The 21,940-nt window shown below is 39.2% G+C and overlaps 1 protein-coding gene across 8 annotated transcripts; it reads left to right on the forward strand.

Moving 5' to 3' along the window:
* The first annotated feature begins 372 nt into the window (after window positions 1-372).
* Window positions 373-19,135, forward strand: MLF1 (myeloid leukemia factor 1). 8 transcript variants are annotated; one of them, XM_035133250.3, is made up of 10 exons: window positions 373-507; window positions 5,605-5,758; window positions 10,379-10,423; window positions 10,546-10,590; window positions 11,618-11,662; window positions 15,290-15,376; window positions 15,762-15,890; window positions 17,244-17,403; window positions 17,618-17,750; window positions 18,450-19,135. In XM_035133250.3, exons 1-10 carry the CDS (start codon window positions 461-463, stop codon window positions 18,562-18,564), a joined length of 960 nt encoding a protein of 319 aa, XP_034989141.1. In that variant the 5' UTR covers window positions 373-460; the 3' UTR covers window positions 18,565-19,135. The 8 variants fall into 8 exon arrangements, with proteins under 8 accessions (XP_034989141.1, XP_088525263.1, XP_034989143.1 ...); XM_088669137.1 differs by lacking the exon at window positions 11,618-11,662; XM_035133252.3 differs by lacking the exon at window positions 10,546-10,590.
* The last annotated feature ends 2,805 nt before the right edge of the window (window positions 19,136-21,940 follow it).

Below are 21,940 nucleotides of genomic sequence, written 5' to 3' on the forward strand. Positions count from 1 at the left end.
GGAAGGAAGGAAGGGCGGGCAGCCTTCATGTTAACTCGGCGCACTCCGAAGCTGCCTCCTTGGCACCGCGATCCCCATATGCTGGGTAGCTTCTCCCCGGAAGCCAGAACTTTGGGGCGGAGGGAGAGCGGCAGCGGCAGCGGCGGAGGAACAGTGAACTGAAGACCACTTAAGGCAGCCAGGCCCCAGTAGGGAGGCCCTGCCTCAGAGCCCGTTGCCATGGCAGCATTCCTGCCCTATTGTCGCCCGCCGCCATGTTGGATGCTCGCCAGGGCCAATGGGAAAGAGAAGCGCACGTTCCGAGGGGGGCGTGGCGAGGGGAAAGGGGCGTGGCGGCGGAACGAGAGGTTCGCCTCCTTAGAGCCCGTCGTCAGGGGAGGCCCGCGAGCGGCTGCAACACCTCGAGCGGGACGCGGCGGGCTGAAGGAGAAGCGAGAGAGGCGCCTCAGGAGTCGGAGCCATGTTCGGGGGTTGGTCCAGAATCTTCGAGGAGGATCCTTTCTTTCGGTGAGGGGGAGGGAGGGTCGGCCTGGCTTATGAGGGGGCGGGGTGCGTGGGGGGGGAGGGGGCTCCGTCCCTCACAGCGTCGCCTGGAGGGAGGCGGTGAAGGCGGCGACGTTGTTTCCCCCATTTGCCCCCGAGACATCCCCCGCTGGGATGCGCATCTCTCCGTTGTCTTTCCCTCTTCTTGTCACACCCCCGCCGACCGTTTTCTGACGTTCCTTCTCTCCAGACGTGTCAAAAAGAGAGAGAGCTGAGCTTGACGGTGTATGTATGGGGGGGGGCGGGCTCAAGCACAACAATAATTCACCCCGCCCCTCATTTTAAGGTGGCTGAATTCTCTTTTATTATCCCCCACCCCACCCCATAGCTGCCAAGTTTTCCCTTTTCTCGCGAGGAAGCCTATTCAGCATAAGGAAATTTCCCTTTAAAAAAAAGGGAGAACTTGGCAGTTATGCCCCAACCTTGCATATTCACTTCAGCAGAATTTGCCTCCCCACCCCCGTTGCGAAGGCGCAATTAAAAAGTTGCATTTTCATGTCCTCGCTGCATCTGGGTGCAGGCTCTTAAATCGAAGCGATAATAACTGCCTTGTGGCCTCATTGATTTCCTTGGGGGGCCCCAAGTTAAGTTTGGGTCCAGTCCAGACTAGTCCTTCTACTCCCACGAAAGTAAGTTATGCCTACTTGAGGCGTGCAATGGAAGAAGAGGGCTGTAGTTCATGAAAGCTTGCCCTACAAGCTGTTGGTTTTAAATGTACCCCTGGTCCCCTCCTTTTTGGTGTGTGTGTGAAGCCTTCCCAAGAGTTCTGGAACTGAGCCACTGGCCTCCTTAGGAAAAGAATGGTTGGAGTGTTCTTTTGGTGCCTTGCTAAGATTTGGTGTGAGCAGTGCTGTTCTCAGCACCTGGGAGTAAAGGGGTTTTTACCATGTTTCCAAGGTGCTGAAAGTGGCACCTATAAACAAGGCTATTTTCTCTTGCTCCCAAGAAGTTTTTAAGTTTCATGCTGATATGCTGAAAGGGATGCCATTCTAAAGCCTTTTTAAAATGCTGTTGTTGTTTTTTTTTTCCAGATAACAAAGAAGTGGTTGTTGTTTCTGTGTTTACTTTCAGAAGCCTAGCATCTTTTAATGTGTTCCCTTTATCATTGTTACTTCTCCAGTAGCATGAAATAGCATGAAAGTGCACAGTAGGAAAAGCACAACAATTAAAGACATTTTTTAGAGAACAATTAATGACCCTTTTGCAACTGAGTTTTTTATGTTGAGTAAGTACTGAAAATCAGAAGGCATAAAATTTTTATTTCATATACAGTGGTGCCTCGACTTACGAATTTAATCCATTCAGAAGGCACCTTCGTAGGTCGAAAAATTCGTAAGTCGAAAAGCGCCATTGGAAACGCGATTTCCCATAGGAATGCATTGGAAGCGGAAAAGTTGAAAAAACCCTAACTAAAACAGCCGGTTTCCGTTCGGATGTTGAGAAATTCGTAAGTGTGCGGCCATTTGCCCCATTCGTAAGTCGAAAAATTCGGTTGTCGAGTCATTCGTAAGTCGAGGTACCGCTGTATATATATATAGAGAGAGAGAGATAGAGATAGATAGAGAGAGAGAGTTTTACATAACATATTACAATTTAAACATATCGTTTGCCTTCACTTTTAGGATTCTCAGAATCCCAAGACTTCCCACCGCCCTTCTCTGGTTTTCAATGTCAATCCCTTTTTCTTTCAGTTTATCCATATTTTAACTAATTTGTTAACAACATTATTACCTCTTTCCATTGTGTTTTGTACATTACAAGTATTACCCTACTCCTTCCAAAGTTTTTAGTTGTTTACAATGTTCTCTTAAATAAATTACCGGTGTATAAGACGACTGGGCATATAAGACGACCCCCAACTTTTCCAGTTAAAATATAGAGTTTGGGATATACTCGCTGTATTAATAAGACGACCCAGTGTATAAGACGACCCCCGACTTTTGAGAAGATTTTTCTGGGTTAAAAAGTAGTCATACGCAGGAATATACAGTATATATTTTTCCCATTCTTTGTTAAACTACTTCTCATCCTGGTCTCTGATTCTCCCGGTCAATTTTGCCATTTCAGCATAGTCCATCATCTTCATTAGCCATTCTTCTTTGGTTGGAACTTTATCTTTCCATCTCTGGGCCAGTAATATTCTTGCTGCTGTTGTTGCATACATAAATAGTCTTTTCTGCTCTTTCAGAATCTCTGTACCTAAAATGCCTAACAAAAAAAGCCTCTGTTTTTTTCACAAATGTTATTTTAAACATTTTCTTCAATTCATGGAAAATGATATATAACGTACCGGTATTTCATTTTGTCCTGTCACAATAGAACATGGGATGGGGGGAGAGAAAAGAATTTATGTTCTTTTAAATAGCTTAAAATACTACTTTTCTCCTGCAGAAATCTAGGCCAAATGCACCTGGGAATCATTCTTCTTTTTTATATAAATTTTATATATGTCAGGCATTGTATCTGGTTAATTCTAAACACACTTACTAGGGAATAACACCCATTGATCACAATGGGACTTACTTCTGAGTAAACACTGCATATTCCCCCTTTAATGCTGGAATCCTATATAGGCTTACCTGGAAATAAGGCTGAGTAGATGGGTATTATAAAAAAATAAGGCTGTGATCCTCTATATGTTTAATTGAGCTCTGTGTGGCTTACACTCAACATGTATAGGATCTGAAGTTCTGCAACTTTCCTTTAATTACATGTTTGTGAGCAACCCTAAATAACTTCAGCATTTGATATGGTGGGGGAGGACCTATGTAGCAAGCTTGTGGTTGACCTTTTAACTTTTATGTCCTGGTTAAACCTGGAATGGGTTTAAAACCCATATCTGATATTAGCTTTTGCTTGATGAATGCCCAGACAGAAGTTATATAACTCAGTGGGCCATCTTCATGCCTAGGTACATACTTAAAAATTGTAATCTGTCTTGATTATATAGCTCAGTTTAAGCTGGATTCAGGAGGCCTAATGCTTTCTTAACACAGTATATGCAGGTGTTTTTGTTTTGGGAACTCCCTTAGTTAGTACACACCCAATCCTGTCTTTGGTGTATTCCCTTAAGCTAAAATTGTACAAGGTCACATCCTTTGAAATCTGAATGGAACTTGTGGATGGTTTTACACAGTGTCAGCAACTTTTTAGATTGCTCTTTTAAAGTCCTTGACAAGGTTCTCAGTTTTTATGTCAGCTTTGCAGCCAACTCCTACTGTATTGAAATGCAGTGGCACTGATCCAAAGGCTTGCATGCACAGGCAGGTTCTTTCCTTTGCACTCGATCCTCCCTCTTTTTAACCACAATCTTGTCCTTTTAGTCTTTATGTAGAAGTCTAAAGGTATCTTGCTGCTGCTTAGGAAGAAATTGACGGGAGGTGCAAATAAAGCAAAGGTACTGGCCTGTGGATACTCCACTTCTAGAAGGTCCACAGTACTGTTGCTGGATTGGGATCAAAGGGTTCATTACTGACTCTGAGCCTCAATACTGCACCTAATTTCTTTTACTAGTCATTTAATTTCCTTTGCAATTTAGCAGGAATTAAGTTTGAAAAGTGCACAGCAAGCACCCACTAGAGCATTTTGGGAATCGTCTCTGCAGGATCTTTGTTTTGGTTTCTTGATTGTCTGGTTCATGTTTGAAGTGAAAATTCATTGCATAGAAGGCCAGCCTGCCTACCCTTTTGCATTTGGAGTGACATGAGGGAGTGCCTGTTAATAGAACCCATGCTGTGTAATGTGGGAAGCAATAGAACCATGGATAGAGGCCGAGACCAGCAATGCACAAAGTCCTATATAGAAACTGCCAACATGTAATGGTAGTCTGAGAAAAAGAATCCTATCAGTATAGGGAAAGGAAGTGTGAACTACAAAGCTCCTAGTTCAAATCTCACAATTTTATGAACTCTTTCCCAAAATTCAGGACTCCCAACTATTACAAAATAAAACAATTACAAAATTGTAATTGTAACTGAAATTGTAATAGCAAGTACTATTCTAGACATTGCAGACTAGATCATCATGCAAGTGGATAGGGCTATTTCACATTGGAATTAATTTCTAAAACAGTGTACTAATATGAAAGCTTCCTCAGCCTCACAAGGAGAGATCTTGATCTGGCAAGCTAGAAATACTGTCTAGGATAAAATTGGTTATAAATGTCTCCCTGACGAAGCAGCTGTTCCAGGGAAGCTCTAGTTGATCTCAGTCAAAATGTTTTCTGGTCCTGCCAAGTTTTTTTCCTGAATAGCGCAGACAGGTGCAGAAGCAGTTTCCCTCCTGCAAAAGACAGTCCTGTGCATTTATTTAGCCAAGAAGTGCTCTGTATTATCACACTCTTGATATTACAGTCATCTGCTGTGGCTGGTCTCTTGTACTGAACCATCTGTTCTAATAAAGCTTTTCTGTAAATAAATAAATAAATAAATTCTGCAGACAAACAGAACAATTATATACACTATCTCAGTCATTTCTAAACTGGATGCCAGAACACACCAGTGTCAGTTGGAAGAACTACCTGCATGCTCAGAGAAATGGTTTAGACTCCTATAAAGCTCTAAAAGCCTTTCAATTGGCTTCCTTTCAGAATAATAAATTTTGTTGTGTGTCTGCAGTAGGAGTGCATAAGGGTCTGGTGACTTCTGTTTCAGTGTATCTGAAGAAGTGTGCATGCACACGAAAGCTCATACCTATGACAAACTTGGTTGGTCTCTAAGGTGCTACTGGAAGGATTTTTTATTTTTATTTTGACTGCATTAGGAGTGATAATGATTGAATGAACCCATTCTACCTGTTACAAAATTATCTGACCTTAGAGGATGTTGTGTTGCCTCTCTGTATGAGTCACTGTTTTGGGTATGCCACTTCCTAATATTCTTTGTGTAACAGCAAAATGTGTATTGATTTTACTTTAAGACAGCAGTATACCGTGGCTGTCCTAAGTAGGGTAAACACTGCACTCTCTCCAGTTTTACACCTTGGAATCTTGTCTGTTTTTCTTAAATGCATGGCTATATATGAGTTGTTTCACTCTCTTCCCCCCTTTAATATTATCTTTAGGGATCCATTTGCCGCACACAATGATCATATGCGTCGTTTCCTTTCTGAACCTTTTGGACGAGATCCATTTCTCTCAATTAAAGATGGTGGGGAAGGAGCTCTACATCAAAGAGGACGTCCTGATTCTCAGGTTGCTTTGAGAGACAATCACAAGGTATGTCATCTTATAGTCTTGCAGATTACCTGTAATCAGTGACAAAGTATGGTGGATCTCAGCTTGCTTCTTCACTCCCCCCAGTTGATGGTTTGGTACTTAGGCCAATCAGTTTACGCTTGGTGCATCTCACATGTAAATGAGAGATAATGATGTTTAACTCTCTTTGTAACTAACCACCAAAACCTAGAATATTAAGTCATGGAGCAAATAAACTAAACATGGTTTAAGGTGTTGAAACTTGCATTCTAACTGATCCCATCTCCTGTAGAAAGATGTATTAGTTGGCAAATTGATTCTTAAGTTTATCTGATTATGCAAACCTGTAACAGTACTATAACATCATGCTTAGTGACGTGATAGTATATTCCATGTAAGGCTGCAATCCTAATGGTGAGCCCCATTGAATTCAAAAGGACTTAACTTCTGAATGGACATGGTTAGGGTTGCAGTCTTGCTGATATTGCAAGTCTTGGCATCAGCTGATATAGAACTTAAATAAATTGACAGGAAACTTAATAGACGTAGCAACTTCAAATATGAAACTGTAACACTTTTTGCTTTACTTCTATATTCACTACGTATTGTACAAGGTATCCACTTGTGTAATGATAAAGTAATATTTCTGCTTCAAAATAATGTTATGGTTACGTTTTTGTTTTGGTTCCTGGGGTTTGGAAGACTCTGTATTTATTTAGGTGTGTTGACTTTTACAATATCTTCTGTTGGCTACTTAGTGTCAAAACTAAGCCTGTGGAATTTGCATTCATGGGTAACATAACCACAGGGGGTGTGGAATTGTGCCAAGATAAGTAACCTATACAGTGGGAACTGATGCTTTAATAAAGCTAGCAGCAGCAGAAACTGTCACCTGCAGGGTAGCCACCAGATCTTGTGCTTCTAGTTTAGAAGCATTTCTATTTGTAATGTAACAGTTGGGTTTGCTTGAGATCAGTTCTGCTTTTGTGAGCAGCACCAGACATTTCAGCAAATGCTTAAACATTTAATCAGATATGCAAAGATGCACTTGGGCTTCTCCATCTTTTGTTGCAATTGCAAGCCTGGGAACTTATATTTAGTCAAACGTTTCCCTGAACTCTGATAATAGCTCTTGCTTGTCTCCAGGAGGATACAGGGGTGTGTGGGAATGTATGCAGAAACTAGTGTATTGTACAGAAGTAAAAAAATGACATTAGCTGCTGTACTGACTGTTATGTGACCCTGAAAAGGTTGCTCAGAATGGAATGTGGCCCTTGAGCTGAAAGAGGTCCCCCACCCCTGCTTTGAATTACAGGCTTATGTCTACAATTCAGAAAAGAATACATAGTTAATTAATCATTTGTCTTTAAAAAAGACCAGATAGAGCAATGCAAACACCCCCATTAAAGCCATCACATTTTATTTGCTATCACTTAAAAAACAAATTCCAAACACTCTTGCTCTGATTGCCTGCCATACATATTGCACATCTAAGAGAGTACGTTAGAACTTGGGAAGCTACCTTAAACCATTGCACAACTCTACACTGGACAGTAGAAATCTTTTTGGCTGTGGAGATTCATACCTTACATGGATCAGAAATCGGGGAGTTATTCTGACCTGGTTGAACAGAAAAGGGCCCAGAATATGTTCCTTATAAACATACTTGGTATCTGTAAGTATGCCAATTCAATTCACCTATCTGAAACAATTGCATTTAAATTGATGGGCCAAGTTGGTACAACAATTGTTGGAACACACAGAGACTGCCTAAGCACTGTTTCTAAATAGAGTTCTTTCAGCCATTCAAGTTTTTTACAAGCTTGTTTTTCTGGCAATGGCAAAGTATTATTTTTTTAAGTATTTGATGCTGACCAATCTATATGCTTTGTTGTTGTTGTTTAGTCATTTAGTTGTGTCTTAAAATGTCTCTGTAGCAGAGCTGGGGAACCTTTAGCCTGCTGGATGTTTTGAACTTTGAATTTCCATTGGTCCCAGACAGCAAGGTTGATGTTCAGAGATGATGAGAGTTGTAGCCTAGCATTGTGTTTTGAACAAATAAATTAAAAAATCATGGTAGTTGACAGCAGCTGAAATAGTGTCTTACCTTTTGAAGTAGAGTATACATACAACACTCTGTGTTGCACGTGGCAGATTATTTTAAAGTTCAATGACTCTATGTATCTTGACACTGTATATTGTATGTGACTTTTTATGGTCTTAAAAAACCCCAAACTTTGTAAGAATGCTATTTAGGATTATAATGTGTTTTGGGGGACCCTAGTAAGCTCTTCATGAAATTACTACAAGCATAAGCATACAAAGGGGCAGCAGTTTATAACCAGAGTGCAATGCTTTTTTAGGAGTTGAAAACAATCCTAGGTCTCAATATATCCAGTTACAGAAGGATACACCAAAGCAGTAAGAGTCTGACTGGGGGATAGAATTACCCAGCTGGATGGGCTTTGCATTTAGGAAGTAAGGCTGCTGTGATGATGACTGTCTTGGATTTATGCAGACTGTGTGTTATTGCATTCATTTTACAAGGACATAATGTGTAGAAACCTGGAAACAATCAAGTTCTCTAAGAGTAATGTTTAAAATGATTCTCCCTCTGAAATGATGTGAGCTTATGTTACTTCCACGTACAGTATTGCTTTTGTCTGTTATTTAGCATTATTATTTCCTTTCCTTTCTCTTAATGAAATCAGGCCCAGTTAACATGAAGCAACCAGCTTCTTAGAAAATTTGCAGCCATCAGTAGTCTAATTGGGATTGGTCATACGTAATGTTAAAAATGTTCCTTTGTTAAGAGATTAATCTTAACACCAATTAGAGCATTGCTGCTGAAAAGCTTCTAGTCCGTATTTGTGGAAGGACAAACAATATACAGTAAGACTGCAACTTATGTGGGGGTTACATTCTGGGGATTGCACCTAAAGCCAAAACTGCATTTAGTCAAAACACATGAGGTGCAATGGTGGGTGGGATTGCCAAAGTCTTTTCCCCTAGATGCCTGTTCCCTTTCTGCCCCCTTTTAATTGTTTTTATTTCCCCCCAAGCACGTAAAGCTGAATGCACACAAATTGAATGTGCATAAGCTTGCTTACGGTACTTTTTACTGTATTGCAAAACAGGCTGCTGTGGCAGCATCACTTATCTGAATAAATACTCATCTTTGGTTGAGTGCTGGGAAGATGTTCCAAGTGTGCGTCTGAATTCCTCCTGCCCTCCAGAATAAAGTAAAGTTACTGTTGCAGGAGCCAAATGAAGTTTTCTGACTCTGGGGAAACAAAGGAGTAGGGATTACATGAGGATAGAAATAAATAAATGAATCTTAGGATCGAAGGGGATAGAGATGGTAGGTTATAGATGGGCAGAGTTGGCTTTGCATGTCCATGACCCTTTGCTTTGTAAAACATAGTGTTAAATGAATAAGTACAAAATGACCATTGTAGTAAAATGCATTTTGATGCGATAGCTTGATGTAAGTATACCTTTCATGTATGCTTTTGTGAATTCAGATTTATATCCAGACTCTCATTTTTTCATGCAGAGATATTCAAGACCAGTTGGCTGAATTCTCATATTAGATGGTGTTTATAGCATCAACTATTTATATGTGTGTACTAGCATATAATTTCTTCACTGTGGATTTATAAGTCAGACCCTTCTGTATATGGTGATAGATTTACTCAGAACTTCTTTGCAATGACCTTTGAAACTGCTGACATGGGAGAGATTATTTGGTTTAACGCCAGGGTTCTATGAATATTTTAGGGAATATGTATGTATTTCATTGCTAACTCTACATTAATCTCTTGCTTTTACATAAAATGAATGCTTGTAGCAGAGTAGCTGCATCACTTATTTTAATTTTTGTGACCTGCAGTTTATTCTAGCTCTTTGAAATTTAGTTACCAAAATTTATCTGTTGAGTAGGAACAGATTTGTTGGTTTTAATCAACTTCTCTCCATCTGAACTGGCTAATACTCAATAAATAGAATTGAGTGTCTGGAAAAGCAGGAAAATTGTAAAGTACTGTACAGAACTTAAAGGTACATGGCAATACTTTGGTACACAAAAGCACATGTATTCAAACCTTAGTATAAACTATGTTTAAATTGAAAGTGCCTATCTTGGGGACCACATTAGATGTGACAGAAGCAGCCCTTTTTCTTCATGTCATTTCCCTGGTCATGTACAAAGCAGGGGTGGGGGGCATCTAATTGTAGCATCAAAAGGGATGCATAGGAGTGAGAGGAATGGAATAATTCTGCTTCCCTTGTCTTACTTGTCTGAAGCTTGTTGTCCATGGCACTGTTCACTCAGCCTAGTTCACGTCAGATAATGGATCCAGGTTGTGATGGGAAGAGTTTGGATAATGGATCATAAGAAGATTACGTGGTGGAGGGTTTGTCTCTTATCCCTCCAGTAGTAATAATTTAACCCATCCCCTGCTTACATGTAAACAGTACGGCTGCCACCGTCACATCTATTTTGGTCCTTTATTGTTTTGGTTATGCTGTGCCTTATTTAAATTTGAGTTAGGGAGTTTTTAGTTTCCCCCCTATTAATTTGAACCATTTGACACATCGTTGTAGTGCAGCAATTCACATAAGGTGATATTTTTCTTTCAGACGATGAGCTGTTCCCTTATGCCTTTTGGCAGTTTTGGTGGCATGGTTAGTATACTAAATGCTAAACTCTGTCTTCTGGTGATCTGGGCATGCCTTCCTTTTGTATTTTAATCTTTAAACCATGTTACTAATATACAAATTTACTTGAACTAATGCTTTTTTTTCAGGCAGCGAGTTTTCCGCTTATGCCTTTTGGCAGTTTTGGTGGCATGGTCAGTATACTAAAATACAGATCTCTAATGCTTGGTGATATAAGCATGTTGTTGTCCTAAAGGCCCATCCAGAATAGTATTCACTTTAGTTTTTGGTCCTTCTCTGTCCCAGAAGAAACCGTAAAATACTTCTCCTGCATTTATAAAAAATATAGTACGTTAAAAATAAATATATATTGATTAAATTAAAATTTTCATTTAAATGCATTTGTATTTGACTAGTATGTATAGAATTATAGTGTTTTTCTTTCCATTCTTTCTTTTCTTTTTGTTGTATTTTTTATGCATCTTTAGTTTCTTTTTTTGTCTTTTGCACATTATTTTGTTTAATTGAAATGTTTTCAATAAAATATAAATAATTAAAAAATACATCTCCTGCATACAAGTTTCCTCTTCCACTCTGTTGGAAGTGTAGGCTCAGTTTTCAAAAAGTTGTTGTGTGAACAGTGCTGAATTTGCAAGATTCCATTTGCACTGGTTTGCTCCCCAAATTGTCCCAATTTGTCTCAAATGGGCCAGCGGTAATAAGACAGGTTAATGAAGTTAGCTGAGCTCTGGGATTATGACATAACTAAGTTAGTTTATAGCATATTAAATCTGCAGCTGGAAATTTATGAAATTCCTAGGTGATCAAGTACAATGCTGGAATTTAACAGTTTAAAAACTCAAGTGTTGGGGTGACAAAAGTTCCAGTAAAAAAGGAGACAAGGCAAGATGATGGTACAACACATTTGCCTGGACCAATAGCACATACAGCCTCTTCAGTAAGGTGAAAATGTCACTCAAAATTTAGAAGGTAAACTAAGTGGCAAAAAGAGTGAGCTGTGCCACTTATGCAAATAGCAGCTGAAGATTTCATGAAAAACCACAAACTGAATGTACCCTGCATGCTTTCATTCTTTAGACCAGACTTTGCCATGCTGATGGGAGTTGTAGTCTCCCATCAAGAGGTTGCCAGGTTGGTGAAGGCTGCTTTAGACAATAGCACTAATGCAGTAATTTATATGAGCTGGTATTTCTCTTTCAGGGAATGAGTTTCCCCCTTATGCCTTTTGGCGGTTTTGGTGGCATGGTTAGTATACTAAACAAACACGAGTTTTTAATTTTTTGCTGATGTGGGCATGTCTGTCTGTTTCTGTTTCGGCCCCCTCCCACAATGCAGAAAGCCTTGTGAAATGCATTTTAGAATTCCCCCCCCCCATTTGTGAACTAACTATTAAACTTCCTATGCTAATATGTAGGACCATCTCTCTTTTCTGCATGCATGAAATAAATTGCCACAAGGGTAAAAACATTCTTACGTTTTCCATAAAGTCTCTGAACTGTTCTTGTTACAATGAATTGGAGTACAGTAGTGGTATTTGCATTGAGAGAGGTCTAGAACGTTATTTATTGGACTCATGCTATTTCTTTTTAATATGCATAGAATAGTGCACATTCCAAAAAGTTACGTTATTAGAGAATAGCACTATATCAAGCAAGTGGCTGGTTCTGCTTTGAGTCTACTATGCTAGTGACATGGGCTTCTCTCCTTTGACATTGAATAACATTTCTGTGAAATGTGGTAGATACCCAGAAACTTCTTTAAGGACTCTTTATCCACCTTTGGGTTTCTTCCGAGACCTTTTTCAAATGAATGTTGAAAAGTAGTACTTCTACTATAGAGGCACCACATTTTCCCAGCATTCAAGTTGGAAAAACTTGTTTGTTTACTGATTTCTTCTTTTGCTCAAAGTACGTCTTCCCCCTTCTTCCTGTTGGCATGTCCACTGCTGTTGCTGTGGAGTGTGATAATGTCTATGATACCATTACTCAAGGCAGGGAACCTCTGTCCCTCTATATGTTGTTGGACTATATGTTGTTGGACTAAACCTCCATCATCACTGACCATTGGCCATGCTGTCTGGGACTGATGAGAATTGTCCAACAACGTCTAGAATGTTGCCTACCCCTGCCTTTAGTGATGAGTGAGACTCTGCGCATCTGTGTGCCTTGCACTGCTCTGTGGTATATAGCCTGCTATTTTGCAGGATTTTTCCAGCACAGTAGCACTCACATAGCTTTTAAAGAAGCAGTGAACATCTGCGATGCCCCCCCCCCAATCCTTGTAACATTGTCTTGGGGGGTCTGCAAACAGTTGTTTTTTAAAATGTTAATTCTTTTAATGCTCTGGTCCCCTCTTCAGTGTTAAAGTGCAGATTTGAACTCATTGGCTTCTCTGCCTGCAAGAGGATAAAGAGCAGTAAAATTATTTCTTTCCTCCCTCACAATCCGTTAAGTGTAGAATGGATATCTCATAATGCCTTTTACTTGATGCTAGAGAGACAGTCTAGCTAAATGTGGTTGGGATATGCTTTGAAGTTTGGTTGTCTTCATAAGCTTATCTAACAACTTTGACTCTTAATTGTTGGCATTCTGTTGCTGACTTCTTGCTGAGCTTGAAAAGTTGCTTCCTTTTCTTTCTGTGCTTTGTCTAGGACTATTATAATTTTGAAGTTAGTAATTTTCTTCTCAATCTGAATTGTTTCTCCACAGTATGTTTTGCATCCGAGTGTATTCCACAGGGTTGTGGGTTCACTGGTCATGGAATGTAGGGAGCATTGGACTTATAAGAACAGCAACTTCTGTATTTTCTAGTCTGCATAATTCCAGGAGACAGTTTATAAATGTATAGGTACTACTATTGTCGGTTGAAGTTTAAACAATCAAGAGATGCTTTGATGAAGCTTCCAGAAATTATGGCTTGGAAGTTAATGCCACAGGTTCAGTTTCCCTGGCCATTCCTTTATTTGCTCCACTTTCTTTCTGCTTCCCTGGCCCTTTTCTCAAAAATTACAGATCTGTTTGAAGCCTAGCATAGAAAAATATACTATACCAAGCAAATATCTATAAGATGTGCCCAGTTCTGCACAGAATTTGGGTTTAATTGCCAACAAATGTGAAGCTTTTGGGCACACAGTGTTTTGCCAATTAACCCTGCAGGTTCTTTAAAAGATCTTTGGTAGTCAGTCTATGAGGGAAAAGATATTTTTATTTGTACAGAATAGGAAAACCTCATCAAACAGCAACAACACAAAACCCCTCAAACAGTAAACCTTCTTACAACGAGAAATAACCCCATAGGAACAGTTCCAAAGAAACAATCCCCCCCCCACCAGATTCAACTGTGGGAAGCCTCAGCAGTGTTTGGTCCATTATCCTCTTCCTCCTCAACCACGTTGCCCTGCACTATTTGTACCTGCCTCAACCAGGTGGGGCTGGATGTCTCCACAGCTGTCACCTGTGCATATAAGGGCTCCTAATCTGGGCAATCAAGCCCCAACTGGGCCACTCTCAGGGGCTCACAGGAAGGGTTGGCTGCATAAAGCCAAACCTGCACCACCTCGGTTTTTCTCCCGCATTTTTCACTACACATGGTACATAAAGTCACCGTTATATCTTACATTAATCCTCTCAGTGAGCCCAGTTTACTTCCTATAAAGGCTTTTGCATGCTTCTGCTAATGTTTCATGTGTCTTGTGCTAGTAATCCATCGGTTGGAATGCATGTGACAAATGGTATCTGTGTAAACGGAAGCCTTGGTAACTGAGAAATCATAACAGACACTGGAGCCAGGTCAACAGTCTTTCATATAAGCCTACTTGTTGTGCACTCTCAACAGACCATATTTTCCTTTGCAGCAAGTGAAATTTTATTCCTAAATTACATATAATAAATCATAGACTGGAATCTGAGTCTTGGATTCTTTCATCAACTCATAAATTCCTGATCTAGGCCTAGCCAATTCAAATAGTCCATAGAAAAGAGTGCAGCTTTTTTGAGCGTTTAATGATAATAAATAAATAAATTAATTAAATAAATAAATTTTTGTCCCCTTTACCCCAGTGAATAACTACATAATGATACTGTATAAAAGAAAAAAGGCAGCAACAAAGTGTTGCCTTTTAATACCTTGCAACATTCTCAAATTCACTTTCATTTTTCGAGTTGGCTTTTTTCCAACATTACATTACTTTAGTTACCTTTCTGATAGTTACTTCAGGCAGTTACTGTGCAGTAGGATTTCAGAACTTTACAATGTCTGGGAAATCTATCCTAAAAGTTCTTACATGAAATCAGTCCATCTTTTGACCAAGTTCATTTGAGGTTAATGAGAAATGCCTTTCTGATCCCTCTAGAGAACTATATTTCAAAAAGCTTCTCACAATTTCCTCTCTAGTAGACTAAGGGCCAAACTAGAGGTGACATGGGATCTGCCATGGTTTTGGTTTTGCTAATTAGAAACCCCACAGGGCTGCTTTGGAAATTGGGGAAGTGTCGCTTTGGAAGATGGTGCCTAAGCCTTTCTAACTAATGCCTTTTCTGCACTCTGAATTACTCCCTGCTTCCCAGCTGCTATTAGATCTGCGGAGGGAAAAAGACAGATACAAATCAAATCAAAATGCTTGGTTTAAAAAGCATCATGTGCTCACCACCTCACACACATGGAATCTTTGTTGTTGTACTCTTTTTACCCTGGTACTCTTGCTTGCTTTTAATGTTATTTAAGGTGGTTGCCTCCCTTCTTCTGGTGCGCCCTTCAAAAAAGTAAAAATGTATGTGTGTGCATATATATATATATAAATAAATAAATGGTGTCAAGAACCTCATGGTGAATGTATGTTTCTCTCTAATTATCTTTTCAATTCTCTTCTGGCAGAACATGGATTTCAGGGATCATTTCTCTGCAATGGACAGAATGATGTCAAACATGAGAAACAGTATGATGGAATTGCACAGAAATTTTGTAAGTTGGTATTTTCCTTAATGTTAAACTAAAAACTACACAAGCGTTCTTCATTAAATTCATATGGTGTCATGGAGTGTGTTTTTACATGCTTCAGGTGCCCAGGCAAGCAACTTTTTACCAATCTGCTGTTATGTACACAAATAAGCATGGTTCTAAATTCTGTTCTCCAAGTGAATGGCTTCACTGCTTAGTCATTCTGAACACTTTGCAGGCTTAGAACAGCCTTTATGGCATTTTGAAGACTAGAGAGAGTTGCAGTCCCATAAGATTTTCACCTTTCCTAATAAATGGAGCAATGTACAACATAAAATCTAGGCTACTGCTATGGACTCCTGTCTTGGTGTTTGCGCTGTTCTTAATCATTTATTATGTTAAATTTCAGGATAAAATGGCACTTGATCCAAATGGTCACTCATTCAGTTCTTCCTCAGTGATGACTTATTCCAAGAAGGGTGATGAACCTCCAAAGGTTTTCCAGGCTTCAGCTCAGACACGTGTGGCTCCAGGAGGGGTAAGTTAGTCTCTTGAGGTTTGGGGGTTCCCCACTGAGATGAATCAACGGACTTTGAATGAAGGATGGGGCAGTAATAATGTAGAGGGAGCATAAGCTTTGTAAATCTTCATGTTCATAACTGGTAAACAAATTGTAATTTTACCATTTTAAACCCCATTTACAACCCTGGTTTGCAGAGCAAGTACAAACCCTATTTAGATGTGGTTTGCTGTGGTTTCCTGGAAGTAGACAACTAAGTGGTGGGCACAAGTGAATTTGTGAGCATAGAGTTCATCCCATAGTACCAAACCATGGGTTTGTGTTGTGTAACTTGGCCTACTGCTTCTTATGACATTTATCAGTGAGATTAGTTGAAGAGGAACATTGAAGAAGCTAAGCAACAATACACATGAATATATCTCACAATGCTACAAATAACTGGCAGTGGCATAAAATAGGTGTCATCTGTTCAGACCAAGTACTTGACTTTTAAATGCTTATATAATGCTTAAGATGCCCTTTCATTTGCTTCCTCACAGCTGTTACATCTAATTTTGTTGAGAAATTTGAATTTGAACCCTGAAGTCAGGTTCATGAATGATTATATATATGCAGAAGGCTGTTGAAAATAACATATAGCAGATCGCTTCAGAGCTCTAGCCAGTACTTGGTTATCAAAAAGCTTCTAATAATATACCTATGAGCATGCCGATAAGCAGAAGCCAAGATTTTCAAGTTGGTTAGCATGACATACTAATAGTTGGTGTCCCTTTCATGTAGCAAATACCAACACACACTTATCTCTGTAGCTGAAAGGTCCATTCACAGGCTATATTTAGATTAGACTTTGGTGGTTTTTGAAACCATTCTAACAGAGAATAATATCAAGACCTTGAGGTGGTAGGAATAGATCCCAGCTCTGCTTTTGGGTGGATCATAGACTTGCATGTTGTGGCCATAGTTCAACAAGTAATAGTGAATGCAGGGAAAAGTATTAAGTACACAACTGGGTATTTTCCTTGTCCGCCCTCCTTTTGCTGCATCAGTTCTTGCTGCTGAAGAAAGAAGCTGTTTTTTAAATGGAACAGCTGCTTATCTCTTCAAAGTGGCAACTGCTGCAGTACAAATGAAGGCAAAGCTCCAACTGTGTTTGGTTCTATGTTGTGTTCAGATGTTAGCATATGTTGTGTGTTTGACACTCTGTTTTCTTTTCACTTCACTCCTTGTTTACAGCAGAGAATATATGTGCATACACTGTGTTCATAACTGTGTTTGCTTGAATAGGGAAATCCAAAATACTAACTGAAAATATTGTTTCTCAGTGGTGACTTTTTAATGTGTGTGTGTGTGTGTGTGTGTGTGTGTATACAGATTAAAGAAACCAGAAAAGCACTTAAAGATTCTGAAACTGGGCTTGAAAAAATGTCGATTGGTCATCACATTCAAGATCGTGCTCATGTTGTTCAGAAGGCCAAGAACAACAAAACTGGTGATGAGGAACTGAATCAAGAATTTGTCAATTTAGATGAAGGTAAGAAACCTTGTGGCTTACATGGGTAACACAGTTCTCCCAATGTTTTACAGAGGTGCACATACATATACATAAAATTTAGTACCGTATATCTGTTTCCTCTCCACTTCACCCCCTATTCGTGTTTTGTATGGGGCTATAGTACCTTTAAACACTTACTGCACTGGTTGCATAAAGTAAGGATGCTCACTTTAAAATTTCATTTGTTGCACAGGTGAAGCTCGTGCATTTGATGAACAATGGCAAAAGGAGATTCTGAGGTACAAGCCCTCAGGAACAAGAAATGGTATAGAAGCACCAAGACATAGAAACAGCTATCAGATAAACAAGGAAGATGCAACAAGGAGGTATGATTTATACCTTGTCTTGTTGCGCTGCTTTCCCAGTTTTCTGTGAGAAAAAAGAATGTCAGAATGCTCTCGTTGAAGTAGATGTCTGCTGTGCTTTGACAGTTTTGTGCAATAACATTTGCTGACTGCTGTTGACAAGTGTTGTGATGCACCACCCATGCACCCATGCAAGCACACTTGTGTTGCGGCTGGATTGCAGGTGTGGGAGACCCAGTCTTGATCCTGAACTTTCCAGTTTCAGTTCGACACCTTCATGAGAAGGGCCTTCAGAAAAATAGAGCCTGTGGAAGAAACAAGGGATTCACCTAATAGTCCCGCATGGATTAAGATGAATGTAAATTGGGCTGGGGGTAAAAGGCTGTGTCATATCTGGCTACTTCAGTTCCTCTCCCGTTAGGAAAGTCTCTGCAATATACACCTATAGGTGTATATTGATTTAAGTCTTGTAATTCTTAAAATGAAATGAAAGAGGGGAGGGAGAATTTGAACCCAGGTTCCACCTTCTAGTTTTGTGAGGAAACTGATAATAATACAGTATAGTCTTTGCGGTTGCTTGGTTGTTATCTGGCTATGAGAGTTCAGTGCGCTTATTTTTCCTAACCTGTTTCCCTTTAAGTTATTTGACCAACTAATATCGTGCAAGTTGTTTTGGATAACCAAACATTAAGTATTCTATCTTTCTAAATACTATTTCAGAGAGAAGACCCCCCGCCCAAGGGTATCCATTGAGGGACCCAGGAAGCCTAAACCTTCTGTGGAGAAGCTCAATATCAAGGGATCACATGTTCCGCTCAAAACCAGCAAAAAATAAATTGCTGTGTTGCTTTTCATGTCATCAGGCTATTTCTTCGGAGGACGCAATAATTCTGGATCAACGACTAAGACCAAGCTCTCTGTTTCTAGCAGTAGTGACTTTTGCTCTCTTGACTATTGAATGTTTGGGATAGCTCCAGCTCCTTGGTAACATTTGCCTTTTGAGAGTAGTTAAGGAAAAACACTGATGCTGGAAAGCACTTTATGGAGGGTTGTTTTTTTAGTATGAGGCAGAATGTCAAAACAAATAGTTTGCATTAACAGTGCTCCAGCAAGTGTAGAGCCAAAAAAAACATGTATCATTGCAGCTACATGTACAAGTATTCAAGGAAGTACAGTTAATAAACTGCAGTTTTTAACTCAAGAAATACGGGTGTAGTTTTGGTGCAGATCCAATCTGTCAGTGTCTAAAGCATTGTAAAGAAGTATCTAGATCTATTAAGCAATACTTTACGAAGTGGCATGTATACTACACTTCTAGTCAATATTGATGAGTCAACAGTCAATATTGATGAGCCTTGCAAAAAAAGTTAGATAAGCTGCATAAATAAAATTGAATTTTATCACAATTTTTCTGTTTTGCATATCTCTTTACACAACAACCATTTCCTAAATTGTTGGCTGTTCCGCTTCCTTGAAAGATAACCCTCTATTTCAGCTCTACTATGCTCTTTTCTAAGATTAAAATGCATGTTACTAGCCTCTTCCCTATAGCAAGAAGGTTACTGTCCTACATATTAAAATGAGCTCTAACCTTTAGGGCAGATTGAAGTTAGGAGTCATACTTGAGCTAGAGAACAACTTAGCAGTATACTTTTTTGACATTCTTGTGAAGGAAAAACAGTTTCTGGATTTTCTGGATTTAATTATGAGATGTAATGGGCTTTTAAATGAATTGTGAATGGAAAAGCTCTAACTTGATCCAGTTTCCATGTTGCATCTGATCGCTGTTCAGATGTTATCAATATAGGTTGCCTAAATAGACCCCATAAGACTTTCTGGGGGGAAAGAACATGAAGAATCTGAATTGCTACACTTATGTCATTAGGACATTACATAAGCTCCAGAAATGGGTTATAAATTTCTCAACATGACTCACTTGGATCTCTATGTATTGGATTGTACTGGTTTGTTTCCCCTGTGGTTGAATAAAGTAGGTTTTCTTTCACTACCTAATTATTACAGTTCCTTATATTATAATGCTAATAATTCTCTTTAAGATATATAAATTGTGGCCACTTGATGCTGGTAGTGCATGTAGGAATTCAAAGAAAGTGACCACCGAAGCCCTTTTCATCTTCAGCCTTCTAAAAGGGAGCAAAAATGCAGGAAAACCCCCACTAATGGTGATTGAGGGCTATATCTAATATTACATATAACAAATTAATGCTCTGCATCTTCTTTTCTTTTGTGACCATACTTTACTCCTTGCTTGTTCATTATTATTGGTTCTTCTATTGGTTGGTTTCTTCTCTCTTTCTCTTGCAAGTTGTTGTAGTTGATGAAAAAATTGGAAGATGAGGGTGTTCTGATATTCGTGGAGGGTTTTCCTTCAAAACAAAATGAAAATTTGTAGAGAAAAAAAATTGTAATAAGACATACTTGTATTCTTAGGCTTAAACCCAACACTGAGTTAGGCATATTTTAAATCCATTGTTAGATTTAGAGAACAGTGAAGAAACTGATTTGCTAGATGTGACTTCACTGTAAAATATACAGGAGGCTCCCATTCATTTTAGAGATCAGACTTCATAAAGAATGTTCCAAGTATGGTCATATTGAGCCTGTTAGCTGTAAATTAAGTGAAGTAATGAGTTACTCTACAAGTTTGGTTACGGCTTGCCAGTTCAAATAGCGCTCTTGTATAGTTTCTTGAACTTTCGACACTTGAATTGTTGTGTGTTAGGGTAATTAACAGAAGGTACAACATATACAAAAATGAAAGTTCAAATTCATTATATTTCAGCATGTTATTGTAGAAGATAATCAGCTAACATACTGTGAGTAGATCCTTTGATTTCGATAGGTCTGCTCTCGGTATGATTACCACTGGCTATCACCCAACTACTCAACCCTTTAAAGTTGCACATGACAGACATTTATATGTATGTATGTTCTTCATGATGAATAAACGATAGGCTAATACTCATTATTTGAGCTGCTAGTATTGCATCAAAATTTATGAATCTAATGGAGAGTTCATGAATAACACTTGCCACTTTATTAATAAAGGTCTATTCAACATAATGCTATACTTGTTGTCATCTAGTTGTGAGAGTTACATCTTCTGCTAAGAAACAGGCATTTTGTATAGTGGATATCTGAGAAACAGTATGATCGTATTTTAAGAAAAGCGAGTATTAGCATCACATTTCCCAAACTTGTAATTTACCTATGCTGTTGTAAACACCCTTATATTCCCCAGACGTTTTCTTTTTCTGGGCAGGAGGGGTAGGAGAGATGTTGTTATAATGCAACTCTCCGTTTGCTGAAATTGTAGTCCATAAACCACTAGTTCCCTAAAATAGGAGCCTAGCTCTCTAAAACTAGTGAAGATGGTTCACAGAATCTAGTAGATGCTGCCAGGAAACACGATTCTGTCCTGGGATGTGGAAATCAATCCCTTGATTTATTAACCTACCATTTAAGATTATGGCTGGCATGTAATCAAGCTAAGAAGTGCAATAAACAAAGATTTTGAAATTGCCACCTGTTCAGTTTGCTTCCCTGCTCTTAATGTAGGAAACTCCAACATGGATTAAACCACCTTTATAGGACAGCAGGTATTCTACATATGCCACTTTTCCTGGCCAGGTTACCTGGATTTTTGAGTGAAATATATAGTAACTCCCCTACCTCTGTTGCTAAACAGTGCAAAGTTAACATTCAGTTTAGCAAGCTCATTGGTCTGTGACCATAAGAATAAAGGAAAATTTTGAGGGTGTTGAATCAAGTTTTCAGAAGCAGAGTTGCATAACAGATGCCGGTAGTGCTGTGACTGAGTGAACTCCAGTTCAAATTTTGCCTCACCCCTCTAGTTCTCCAAGCTGGCAATGATAAAAGCCTAAGCTCCATGCGTCTGTGGTTCCTGGCCTTTCACAAGGTTAGTTTAATTACCTAGTTGATCAGTTAGTTGATATATTTGCCACTGGATACATAAAGGACAGTTTTGTTACCAATACTAGTAACGCCAAGTTTATGTGTAATTGCAAAGTTTTTAAAACACATTTCCTGACTCGGGATGAACATATCTTTTTCCCGCAATCTTTAAAGCTCAGAAAGCTAACTTTTGGCTGGGATCAAACTGTCAGCAAAAGCTTTAGTTTGAAAAGGTTCTCTTCACCGTCCCCCATGAAAGATCCTCCAAAGTTCTA

This window comes from Zootoca vivipara, chromosome 5 (assembly GCF_965207765.1).
Source record: "Zootoca vivipara chromosome 5, rZooViv2.hap1.1, whole genome shotgun sequence".
NCBI lineage: Eukaryota > Metazoa > Chordata > Lepidosauria > Squamata > Lacertidae > Zootoca > Zootoca vivipara.

Coding starts and splice junctions, on each gene's coding strand:
- MLF1 (XM_035133250.3), top strand. CDS start 461: ATGTTCGGGGGTTGGTCCAGAATCTTCGAGGAGGATCCTTTCTTTCG. Junction 10,591..11,617: donor TTGGCAGTTTTGGTGGCATG/GTCAGTATACTA, acceptor TTTCTCTTTCAG/GGAATGAGTTTCCCCCTTAT. Junction 11,663..15,289: donor TTGGCGGTTTTGGTGGCATG/GTTAGTATACTA, acceptor CTCTTCTGGCAG/AACATGGATTTCAGGGATCA.